This window comes from Crinia signifera, chromosome 6 (genome assembly GCF_055691185.1).
Source record: "Crinia signifera chromosome 6, ASM5569118v1, whole genome shotgun sequence".
NCBI classification, from domain to species: domain Eukaryota; kingdom Metazoa; phylum Chordata; class Amphibia; order Anura; family Myobatrachidae; genus Crinia; species Crinia signifera.
This window is the reverse complement of record NC_139222.1, coordinates 135,357,792-135,370,654: the sequence shown is the minus strand read 5'-3', so window position 1 is coordinate 135,370,654 and position 12,863 is coordinate 135,357,792. Positions and strand designations below refer to the sequence as shown.

Genomic DNA, 12,863 nt, shown 5'->3' with positions numbered 1-12,863 from the left:
AGGTCAACGTTTCGGTCCTTCCTTGGACCTTCTTCAAGACCCCCTTTGCTGCCTCCTCTTCATGCAACTACCCATCTTTTCCAATGGTCCCTAAATACCCAAATCCAGTGTCACATAGCCACTCCCATTGCATAATTCAATTATGTTTATTAAACCTGGCTTATAACAGCCCTAAGTACTTTATATTTACACTACATGCTCTCTACCGTCAAAACACTGTAATAATATCTCAAACATACACAGAACGTATCCACAATTGCCTGTAAGTCTGCTTATTCTTGATGGACATGCGTATCATTAGCGCTGGCGTGCGTTCCAGACCTCACTCTGAAACGCCGGCAGGAAGTCATCACTACAGCCCTATCTGATAGTACAGGCAATGTAGACTTCCGCATCCGCAGTGCGGTCCAACTGCGTTCCGGCAGGCGGATGTCTCGCCTCATAGGACGGCCCGGAACTTCCTCTTACCAGCCCGCAGTATCTGGGAATCTTTTAAGGCTTGCACAATGTTCTAATGCGCTTCAATAGCCGGAGGGGGGTATATTTATGAGCACACATGCGTTCCACCCATACATTGATCGGGGTATCAGCCCTAAATCATATATAAATAAATCGACACAGCGTATCACAGAAAGGTTTTTCATATAGATCTCAATATGTGTCGACAATTTATTTAGCATCATGAAACCTCTATGTATAATAACGCCATCTATGGTATTAACCTGTACTGATCCAATGTAGATATTAGATATGAAGCCATTAAAGTGAATCTGTGCATAATGAGTGACAGTGTCATCTACGGTATAGCACTATTATTTTACAAGTGCATTGCACACTGGATTTGGACCATTTAACTGACCATAAATGGAACATTTACTATATAAGTGCCCCCATACAAAAACTGAAAAATAAGAATAAAGACATATAACTTTATACTAATATGCATATGTGCCAGTGCCACTGCCAATCCTCAACACTCCGCCCCCTCTATCTCCTCCCCTCTTCTTCCATCTCCTCCATCTCTCCCCTCCTCCTGAGGGACGGCACAAGAGTTAAACAGCAAAAGAGCAGTGAGTCTTTTATTATACATGTTTATGACAAACTTTTTAATAATTGTAGAGTTTTTTTATTTTAATTTAGACATTTTTTTAAATAATGGGCTCGGTTATGTGCCTAAAGGTGGTGCAATAGCAGCGTGCGATGCGATGTGGGCATCGTACAGTACAAAAAGTATGTGCTGCACATACTTTTTGTACTGCTTTCGGATCGCATCGCACACACATTGCATGCATGCCATGCGATGCGATCTAGCCCATAACATATGCGATTCACGCAGCGTGTATGGGTACCTTTAGTGCCTGCAACATTTTGCGGACACAGCACTGAGATGGTGTATGCATACATGTACATGCACCAGAGATCCTCCATAGGATCGCATGTTGCATACGCTCCCACAATCGGGCTGCAGCTTCTTGCAATGGCAATGTGAAAGGGCGCAAAATGTATGGTTTGCAGAAGGGCGCCGGACACCCTAGCATCGGCCCTGTGCAGAGCATGCTGGGAGGCGCAGTTCAACAGCTGGAGGAACAAAGGTTTCCCATCTCTGGACTAGATAGACAGTCAATAGGTTTACCACAAAATTTCAACATGCAATAGGTCGACATGATAAAGGTAGACCTGTAAAAAGGTTGACATGAGTTTTAAAAAGATATCCATGTTGAAAACAGTTGATATGCACTCTAAATTAGTGTAAAGCGTACCCTCGCTCTGATTGGTCGGTTTACTCCTGTGGGATATACTTCCTCTGATACGTGACTTTACATCAAATGACACCTGGCATTTTGGATAAGAGTATTCTGTCTTTTAGAATATGCATGTATGTTGTATAAATTATGAAATATATTATATTTGTGCATGAAACAAGTTTGTGTCCTAGCTCAGACACAGTAGTGCCAGTTACAGATGTATTACCAGTAAGTTTTTAGCAAAAAAGAAAAAAGTACATTCTGGAGACTATGGTTTTTGGAATAATTTGGATAACGTATATTTGGATTAGGGATACTCAACCTGTACCAGTATTTTTCTAAATCAGTAATTTCTTCTAATTATAGAAATGAGTGCAAACATGCACAGCATGATTTGGCCCCATCTGTTAAACATAGAATTCATGTGTTTAAATCCGACCCATCATTACAGGTGTATATAATCAAGCACCTTGCCATGCAGTCTCCATTTGCAGACCTTTGTGATAAAAAAAATGGGTCATTCTGAAGAGCTCAGTGACTTCAAGTGTAGTACTGTAATAGGATGCCACCTTTGCTGGATATTCCACGGTCAACTGTAAGTGATATTATTAGAAAGTGGAAAACGTTTAGGAACAAAATGTTTAGCAACTCACAGAACTATTGCGTAGGCGCATGGTGTGTAAAAGTTGTCAACGATCTGCTGATTTCATAGCTGAAGAGTTCCAAAATTCCGCTGGACTGTGGAGCAATGGAGTGACCGTTCACACTTCAAGCTTTGGCAGTCAGATTGGGTGAGTCTGTGTTTGGCGGATGCTGGGAGAACGCTACCTTTCTGACTGCATTATGCCAGCTGTGAAGTTTGGTGGATATGGATACTGGTTTGGGACTGCTTTTTAGGATTTGGGCTGGGCCCCTTATATTCAGGTGCCGACTGACCTCCCAACATCTGGTCTTACGGTCATTATACCAACGTTGGAATCCCAACTGTTAAATGCCCGACTATCTGGATCCCGACTTACATGTTCTGTTCCATGACCCCATAGAGGGAGAACAGAACCTGTGGTGAGCACAGGAGTACCAACAGTCGGGATTCTGCTGGTACTTCTGTCTGGTGCTATACCACACCCCTTCTATCCAGTGAAGGCCAATTTGAATGTTTCAGAAAGACATCTTGAACAATTCTGAGCTTCCAACTTTGTGGCAACAGTTTGGGGAAGACCCTTTTCTATTCCAACATGACTATGCTCATGTGCACAAAGCAATGAGTATAAGGACATGGTTTGAGGAGTTTAGCGTGGAAGGACTTTACTGACCCACACAGAGCACCTTGGGATAACCTGGAACGGAGATTCTGACCCAGGCCTTGTTGTCCAACATTAGTGCTTGACCTCATAAATGTTGTACAGAAAGAAAGGGCGCAAATTCCCACAGAAACACTGTAAAATCTTATGCAGTCTTCCAAGAAGAGTGGGAGTTGGTTCCCCTTTTGCAGCTATAAGTATTGAATAACATGTCCTTGCAGTCCCTGTTGGTGTACTGGTGAACGCCCAAATATTTTTGTCCATATAGTGTATATGGGATTATCCATTACTCAGCTATACTGTACACACCTACTACAGAATGCATTGCTTTGGGAGGAACAGTAATACAGAATTAGAATGCTGCTTTGCTGCCCTCTCATGTTTGCATAGTGGTAAAGCACTGTGACAGTTCTGCTAGGTCTGATGTTTTCAGAATTGTTTACAACAAAAATGCAGGACAGCTTCACAAACATGGGCAGATGTATTAAACCATGGAGAGTGATAAAGTGCAGTGCAATATAGAACCAGTCAATCTGCTCTTAAAACACATGGGTCTATTCATGTAGCTGTGAAAAGCCCTGTCTTACAAAGGACATTTTAAAATAAGGCTTTATTTATTACCAGTTTCTTCTATAGCGCACACATATTCCGCAGCATTTTACAGAGAATATTTGAACATTCACATCAGTCCCTGCCCCAGTGGAGCTTATAATCTATATTCCCTATCACATATACACACACGCACACAGGCATTCTAGGGTTCATTTTTGTTGGGAGCCAATTAGCCTACCAGTATATTTTTGGATTGCGGGAGGAAACCGGAGTACCCGGAGGAAACCCACGCAAATACGGGGAGAATATACAAACTCCGTACAGTTAGAGCCATGGTGGGAATCGAACCCATGACCTCAGCACTGTGAGGCAGTAATGTTAACCATTACACCATCCATACTGCTTTTCACTGCTTCATTGTATTTAGGAAGCACGTTATGGTGGAGAAGTTTCTGATTTCTGCAGTGGCGTGGCTGCTTGTGTTCTGTAACAACATATTAAAGTCCAGCCAGCTGATGTACAAATGTGTCAGATACAGTAGCGGCTCTTACTGTTTTGGAGGGGGGGGGCTGCCGCAATGTGCCCCCCCCCCTTCCACTGTCACTGTTGCTATTCCACTGTTGCTATGCTCCACTGCCGCTGGTCCCGAGCACGGGGCCAGCACATGCGCAGTAACTTCATACATACTGCGCATGCTCTGGCCCAAGCCTCCGGCGGCTGCCTTTGCAGCAGCCCCCAGAGGCTTGATCGGGTTCCCGGGTTCCGGCGCATGCGCAGTGCACAGAGCCAGGACACAAAGAGGCAGTGAGTGTACTTACTGGGCGGCGAGGGGACCAGATTGCCGGGTAGCGTAGGGGAAGCCGGGCAGCAGCAGGCGCACATATTAAAAAAAAATGACTGAGACCTCTCAGCCAATCACTGACTGTCCATTCATTTCTATGTGCGCCCGCTGCTGTCTGGCTTCCCCCACGCTACAGGGTCTCTGGTACTCATCACTGTGTTCACCGCCCTGGGCCACCGGCTCCCTGCTTGCGGCGAGCCCGCCCGCTCCGCTCCCCATATGCCGCATCCCCTGCCCGCCTCCAGGCTGCACATAAGATTTACCAAATCTCAAACTGTGGGTCCTGACCCCAAGGTGGGTCCCGACCTTATCAGCATGGGGTCGCGACTCCATGTTGCTGACCATCAGACTGATGACTTTTCTAATCTCAGTCAGTGATTCAAAGAGTCTGAAAAATCTGTTGAATTGTCTGTTATTTTAGACTCCTCCCATCATTTTGTGCCTTCACAATGCTGCCATATAAGTGCTGTCTGCTGACTACACGTGTGATGTGATGTGATGTGATGACCTTCTGCAGTAACTTGCTGGGGTCCTGTCATTTTTATTGTCTGATGGGGTCCCAGAGCAAAATAGTTTGAGGACCCCGCTCATGGGTGTCGTGATTAAAGAAAGTTTGGGAATCGCTGCATTACACAGTCAATGTTGCCCTATATATTGTGTTCTGCAGCAAAATAATGATAGAAGTGGTTTGAAATACTTTATTATTTGGGGTTATTTTAATCAATTCGCTCTTTATCTGGAACATTATTCACCCCCTCAGAAGGGAATCACCTTCATATGTTTTATTTATGGAATTCATTAGATACAATGCATACTTCTTTTTAGACAAAAAGTATAATCTGTGCTGGAATCATACTTGCCTACTTTTGACAACTAGTTTCAGGGAGATTATATAGTTGGCAGTAGAATTATGCAAGGCGCCCCATTGAGGGTGTGTGTCTTGCTCCTCCCAAAAGGCATGTCTGGTTCCATATATGGAGAGATTGTGAAAAGGGATTGTGAACGTGGCACCTAGAAGCGTGGGTGTGTACTGCTACATATGAGAGGAATCTTTTAATATGACTTATATCCTAATGTAGATGAGCCCCAAAGCAGTTAGTAAGAGCTACTATACTTGGTAAAGTGCTGGGAAATGGTGCTGATGATTCAATGTAAATGTATCTGTCTCTCATTCCTTTTTTCCCCCAAAATGTAACAGTATAATGTGAGCTAGGAGAAATGAGGGAGATTGCTAGACTAATGAGGGAGAGAGGGAGATTGCTGCTATTTCAGGGAGTCTCCTGCAGAATGCAGGATGGTAGGTAACTATGACCAGAATATATATAGTTATTTATTTATTATTTATTGGAGTTAATCACAATTTTAATGTATTCTTGAGTGACTTCTCTGTTTCACTTTAGGGCTGTTTGCAGTAGCCTAGCTGAAGAGAGGCCTGGATATCTATTTTGCCTACCGGAGTCTGGATTCCCAAAAACTCCAGTGCATGGCAGCCTGCTACCCCCGCTGACTCCTGCCAAGCTGGACCCCTCCGAATTCTATGAGGAGGCTGCCACATATCCACCAGTGTTTCCCAGTGGTCACAGAGCAACTGCAATCAAACCTACACTACAGGACAATGAAACACTAATAGAAACAGTGGAAAGAAACCATTATTTCAAAGATGCTTCTACAATCACAGGTGAGAAACCCCATGGCCACCTGATACTGCTTTCTATTACACCAGTGCTGGTCTTATCGATGAAAGATGATGGTTCTTGGCTATCAATAGCATACCTCCCAACTGTCACGATTTTAGAGGGACAGTCCCAATTTTCGGGTCCTGTCCCGCTGTCCCACCCGCGGCAGGCATTGTCCCGCTGCGGGGGGTGGCAGTTGGGAGACCCCCAATCTAGTAGAATAGACGCTATGCGCACAGCGTCTATTCTCGTATTTAGCATAAGCCGCGCCCTCATTTGCATACGCCCCGCCCCCTTAGTGTCCCTATTTCATACGGACAGAAGTTGGGAGGTATGCAATAGTACTGTATACTTAACTATTTTATTGTTCTGGATGTGTACATTTATGCTCGCCATACCATGAGTGAACAATAGAGGTCAGTGTTCTCTTTAATCATCACATACTGTAGTCTATGTCCCCAAGCTGTGATCTAGTCCCAGAGATGCCTTTCAAAATTACTGGAATCACAGGCTCTTCTGCTATTGTTTTAATGACAGTGACCATTTATATTGTCAGTTGTTACCTTCTCTAACTATAGCCAACCTTAACTTACAGTATGACATGATTAACCTTTTAGACAAACGGTAGTCTTGCTGTGTTCCTTTGTTTGCAAAGGTCAGAAGAAGACTCTGGCCACGTACTAATATAAGATTAACCATTTGAGATATAATTTATTTTCCTACTCTTTCAGTTTAAACTTGCATAAATTAAAAGTGGATGTAGTGATCTCCATGTTTACATGCTAATCACCCAATTTAGATGCGGCAAACTGACCCATTAAAAAGATATTGCAGAACTGCCGCAACCTGTGTTTTTTTATTTTTTTTTATTTTTTTATAGTGTTAGTATAGAGCAGAAGGACAAAAGCAACGGGGCTGCGCTTTGCAAAATAGTAAACAATTTATTAAAACATAAAATACATGTTAAAAAACTTTTGTATTATATTAGTGGCCACTGTGACAGACAAGACAGACATACATATAACAAATAAATGCTCTCTCACAGCGCTTGTTATTGTGATGTTAATTTGTATTAGTCCGTTAGTAAACCGGTTAGTATGCTTTCCAATGTTTCACACTGTTATAGTATACAATTGTCCCCCACTCATGTGCACATGGTTAATGCTTTAAAACTCACTCTTATTGTGGTCTCTTGGTAGCTGACACATGGGGATCCGGCTTCTTGGTACCTGGGAGTCCGTGATGACCAATTCTTTAGCAGTACACTGCGGTCGTTTTTAAGCGTATTGTGCTCCCTCCAGGCTTGTCACCAGTAGCCATGAGTGTCCCTGTAGCCCTCTACGCGTTTCTCCGCCTACTCACGTCAGCGGCTTCCTCAGGAGGTGTATGCAGCTTCTCTCATCTCTCTGCTTTTTATGTGGCTCACTTCCGGCCCACGCTCGCGCGCAGTTTACCGGCTCAGGCCTTGTTCTGATTTGTATATCCGCATTGATTGTGCGTGTCGCGTCTCCTTGTTTACCCAATCTCGCGAGATCTGGGAGAGAGGGAGTTTTGGTGTTCATATGTGCGTCTTCTCGCGACTCTACGCGAGATCACTGTGCCGGCTGGCTTTGTGCGTGTCACCTGATAGGATTTGCGTTCCACCTAATAGGAAGTCTTTAGTACCACACTTGTGAGTCAGATCTACGTATAGATGTGATAACGCTGCATACAATCATCATTTTGTGCTTTTCACATAAATAAGATATTGACTTCTATTGAGCATATTTAGAGCACATACATACAAAGGACAACATATAACAAATACCTATAGTTAATTATTAATCATTTATTACATCTAGAGCAAGATATGCGGACCAGGAAAGATATTTTTAAATATGTATTAATATACATCAACACACATATGCGTGATCACACAGTAGTAACTATTTAAGTTCGAGCTTTCTTTATCTCTATTTATCTTCTTAGTATACAGTACCCCTTTTCCTAGACCCTTTAATTCATCATGGGATCTCTATACACATCTACTGTGTCTATTGCGCTTTCCAGCTCTAATTAGAGCCTACTTACTACCTAGTAATTGTGTTTCTATATATGTACTAAAATCTTATAAAATCATATAACAAAAGGACCATAAATCCTATATAAATATGTATATCATACACACTCTAATTCTATAGATGCCAAAAACACAATTTAGTTGATAATCTCTTAAGTCAAACTTCGTGTTACATAGATGCAGAAATTCTTGAGCCCAAAGTGCATCCCAATAAATGGAGATACATTTAACTTGTAAAAATGTATTGACAAAATAAAATTATACAATATAGTCCCATTCCTCCCTCCCCCTTTTTTACTTTCCATTAAAAGTCCACCCCCTCCCCTTCCCCCCATCCCCCCCCCCAAAAAAAAAACAAATAGCAGATCCCCCGAAACAGCAGGTATACTTATAATAGATTTCCCTCCCCTCCCCCTATCTTTTGTAGGGTTTCTATCACATAATAATAGTAGTATCACATTCTATCGCATAATATAGTATATACTCTTTTGAAAAATATATATATTTTTCCACTCTTCAGATTTGAGTATTTCAGATTGTGGGTTAGGGTTAGGGAACATTTAAGAACATTCAAATTCCATTCAATTCTATTGTATCGTTAAGTCCCTTCGGTACCAAGGTACATAGGCGGAATATGTTTTTTAACATGTATTTTATGTTTTAATAAATTGTTTACTATTTTGCAAAGAGCAGCCCCGTTGCTTTTGTCCTTCTGGTTTCCTATTTTCAAAGGGGTTTGGTAATCCCCCTTTATTGGGAGCTGCTGCAGTGCAAAATATCAATCAGCGCTCAAACTTTTCTCTAGTTTTCTTTTTTAGTATAGAGCAGTGCTGAGCAATTGCGGCCCTCCAGATGTTGATGAACTACACATCCCAGGATGCTTTGCATTAGCTTTGCTATGTGGCCATGCTGAAACTGATGCAAGGCATGCTGGTATGTGTAGTTCATCAACATCTGGAGGGCCGCAATTGCCCAGCCCTGGTATAGAGCAAGGGTTCTATGGCTTATGCTACATCTTGAATTAATCCCTAAAACTAGACCTTTAGAGGTCTTCATCTTCAGTAAGAAATGAGATGTTAATTCAACTTTTTTTTTTTTCAGGGCACCTCTTTGAGTAACCCTTTTTTTAACTGTCCTCAGATGTTTGCACAAATGGGGATGTCCCGGAAGTGGAAATTATCAGCCTGCTGCAGGAGCAGCTCCCACACTACACCCTGCGTGCCGACACCATGTTTGGATATAAACATGATGACTGGCTACACACTCCTCTGCTCCCCCCAGACGTTCCTCTCCGCCTCACCCCAGAACAGATAGAGGAGACCCTGAAGTATTTCCGTGAGTTAACTGTGGTGCCCACCGGACATCATGTGTTTTTAAGAATTTATTGGTAGATACCACGTTGCCCTTTATTGCAGCAATTACCAACATACTGTATATAAAAGCAGTGTATGCAGTTCAGCAGCATATAAAAGCTTCTCCATCCATATACAGTACTGCTACAAATTTTCATGAGGCACACATTTATAAATACCATTACAAAATATATTGGTCAGTATCAAAATTATTATTTTAATTTTATTTATAAGGCGCCCCAAGTGTTTCGCAGCACCGTACAAAGGAACAGTACAGAGAGACAAAACCTAATATTACACCAAATAAATAACAAAAATAGAGTACAGGTAAAATGAATGCCACAATTTAATACACACTACAGCTAAGTAGTGAGGACTTGATCAATGTGCTACTAGGGACTGGTGGCCAAAGACGGAGATGAGTATGTGGACAAAGATGGTCGCTGAATGTTTGAGTATGGGAGAGCTGTGAGTGAAATGTGAAGAGAAGAGGGCTTTGACAACAGGAGGGAAGAGGGTCCTTCTATGAAGAGCTTACAATCTAGTAGGAAGGGGAGACAGACATATTACAAGAGGTGCAAGCAGGTAGGAAGGGACTTGATAGCCAGATGTAAGCATGCAGAGATGGTCAAGGCATGTGGCAAGGGTCAGAGGACAAGCCTCAGGACTAAGTTATACATCTAAAGAATACGCTTTGATGAATAGATATGTTTTCAGTGCCCGGTTGAAGCTTTGCAAAGTCGGGGAGAGTCTAATGGAGTTAGAGAGTGCGTTTCGCTGAAGGGGTGCAGCACAGGCAGAGTCCTTAACGCTGTCATGGGAAGCAGTGATCAGGGTGGAGGAGAGACGACAGTCGTCGGCCAACCGTAGAGTGCTGGAGGGAGTATGAATGACGATGAGGCTTGAGATTTATGGAGCAGTGGAATTAGAGATGGCCCTGTATGTGAGTGTGAGGAGTTTGAAGAGGGGAATGATAGCCAATGCAGATTTTCTTGAAGGGAAGTGGCTGAAATGGATCGGCAGGAGAGGAAGATAAGCCTGGCTGAGGAGATTGGAGAGGAGCCAGGTGGGAGTGAGCGAGGCCAGTGAGGAGAACATTGCAGTAGTCAAGCTGGGAGATGACCAGTGAGTGGATGATGAGTTTAGTTGCACTCTGGGGGCCAGATGTATCAAGCTCAAAAAGTGATAAAGTGGAGAGTGATAAACAGCCAACCAATCAGCTCCTACCTGTTATTTTTCAAACCCAGTCTGTGACATGGCAGGTAGGAGCTGATTGGCTGGTTGTTTATCACTCCATTTTATCACTTTTGAAGCTTGATGCATCTGGCCCTGGGTGAGAAAAGGCCTGCGGGCAGTTTTAATTTTCCTGTAATAGCTGAAGTCTAATGCTTGATATATGCAATTCCTGTGCTCCTTGCTAGAGATCCAGATCATGCACTTCCTTGGTTGGCCAAACTTCTGTGACAGTTGGCCACACCCTTAAACAAGAGGGCCTATCACTGCTTTCAACGGTGGGCCCTTCATGCCCCAATCTCCGGCACTGGGTACGCCCAGTAAATACTATTGTTTGGATGACATACCTGTTAAGGTGTATGGTTTGAGGGAGGGCCGGGAACTTTAAATCCAGTGGCAAACGCTGTAAGTGGGGTGCAATTCTTGGGGGAGCACTTAGACTTGGTTGGGTTCAAAGCCTCTCAATTTAATAAGTGAATCCAGGATCACAGATCACTCTTAATGTTTATATGGAATGTTCAGTACATGCCTTCTAAGAAGTCATTTAGAAACTTTTTTTCAATGCAATAAAATATCAATTTATTAGAAGTTAATCATATAGATAAAAAAGCAAATAAAATATAATGTTATATATAATGTTATATATTAGATATAGTGCCATTGTTGTGGTGTTTTGTTACAATGTCCTTCTTATTGAACAGTATAACAGTATAAGGTTCAGTACCCTCTTCATGGATTCAGAATAACCCCTCCGCGTTTTATCCTATAAGGGGTATGGGTAGCCAAGTAAGTCATGTAGCCTGAATAAATGGCCCATTTTGTTGGTAAAGTAACAGACCTTGAGTAACCCGATCTAGATAGAGGCCATCTCAAAACTTTTCATTTGAGATTGATCACCCGCTGATAACTCTCCTTTAAGTGTTTTTTGGGTGCCACTGGATTAAGGTGTTGGGTAGGTCTATTTTGGAAAAACAGTTGTTATATAGTACACTGTGCCACAGGCACATAGGGCCTTATTCAGATCTGCGTGCATTCGCACGCAGTTCCGATGTTGCCCGTCTGCGCATGGCAGCGAGGGGGGGGGGGGGCGGAGATGGGCGGGGAGCACCGGGCTGCCCCATTACCATATGGGAACGCCCAGCGTTCCATGGGCGTTTCCATGAGAACGCTGGGCGCTCTCATGGTAATGAGGCAGTGACGCGGGTGTGTGGGCCGGGTAGCTGACATCACCGGATGTCAGCTGCCCGCCCATATCACGCCAGCGTGCACGCTAAAGTAAGTAACTCAAAAGTCACTTGTATAAGCGTGCACGCTAAACATCATTCGATGGTCACCGACCATCGAATGATGTGGGCGGACACCCCAGCAAAGCGAATGGATGTTTATGCAAAACATCCATTTGCTGCTGTGCGGGCGAAGCCGCACTTTGCTAGGGCGGCGGGGGGGGCGTGCGTTCGCCGGGCGGGGTTTGGTGGACTCGCCCAGGTGTTTATTCACAGCATTAACTCAGTGAAAGTTTATGACTATAGCAACAGTACACTCCCTGTACCTCATCAAGGAGGGTCTAAGAAGGTGCACATCAAATGGCGAGTGGACTTTGCACTATGTGCAAATAAAAAGACGTGCAGAACAGATTCCCTGGTGTAGATGTAAGCTAAAGGTAGAGTAAATTGCCTTATAAATTGTAGATTAGCTATTAAAGGAATATGTGATAACAAGGAAGTTTCATGTTCCTTCTGTTTTCTTCATATATTATTCAGTGAAGTCTCTCTTGTTTGCACATATAACATACATTGTTCATTTTAAATGGCAACTAAATCTTAACATGCTGGGAGAGTTGGAGATTAAAGGTGGTTTTATAGAATCAACATATTGAGAAACGAAATTAAAGTGGGAACGTATACAAATATATAGTCCATTATATTAGGCATGCATGTTCACCTGCTTGTTAATGCAATTATCTAAATAGGCAATCGTGTGGCAATAACTCAAAGCATAATGACATGCAGACATGGTCTAGAGCTGCACTTGATATCCAAAATGGGTTATAAATGTGACTTTGACTGTGGAATAATGGTTGGTGCCAGATGGGAAGCTTGGGAAT

The 12,863-nt window shown here is 43.0% G+C and overlaps 1 protein-coding gene and 1 long non-coding RNA gene across 3 annotated transcripts in view; both read left to right on the top strand.

Annotated features, from left to right (window-relative positions):
• The window catches only part of LOC146008226 (uncharacterized), a 79,597-nt gene extending 73,619 nt beyond the window's left edge, over positions 1-5,978 (top strand). The window contains exon 3 of the long non-coding RNA XR_014444482.1: positions 5,840-5,978. This is a non-coding gene — a long non-coding RNA (uncharacterized LOC146008226). The remainder of the gene's footprint in view (positions 1-5,839) is intronic.
• An 8-nt stretch (positions 5,979-5,986) lies between these two features.
• The window catches only part of LOC146008225 (trafficking kinesin-binding protein 1-like), a 65,124-nt gene continuing 58,247 nt past the window's right edge, over positions 5,987-12,863 (top strand). For both annotated transcript variants that reach the window (XM_083147298.1, XM_083147300.1), the window contains exons 1-2: positions 5,987-6,117; positions 9,315-9,509. In XM_083147298.1, coding sequence (XP_083003424.1) covers positions 9,404-9,509 — 106 coding nt within the window. In that variant the 5' untranslated portion in view covers positions 5,987-6,117; positions 9,315-9,403. The remainder of the gene's footprint in view (positions 6,118-9,314; positions 9,510-12,863) is intronic.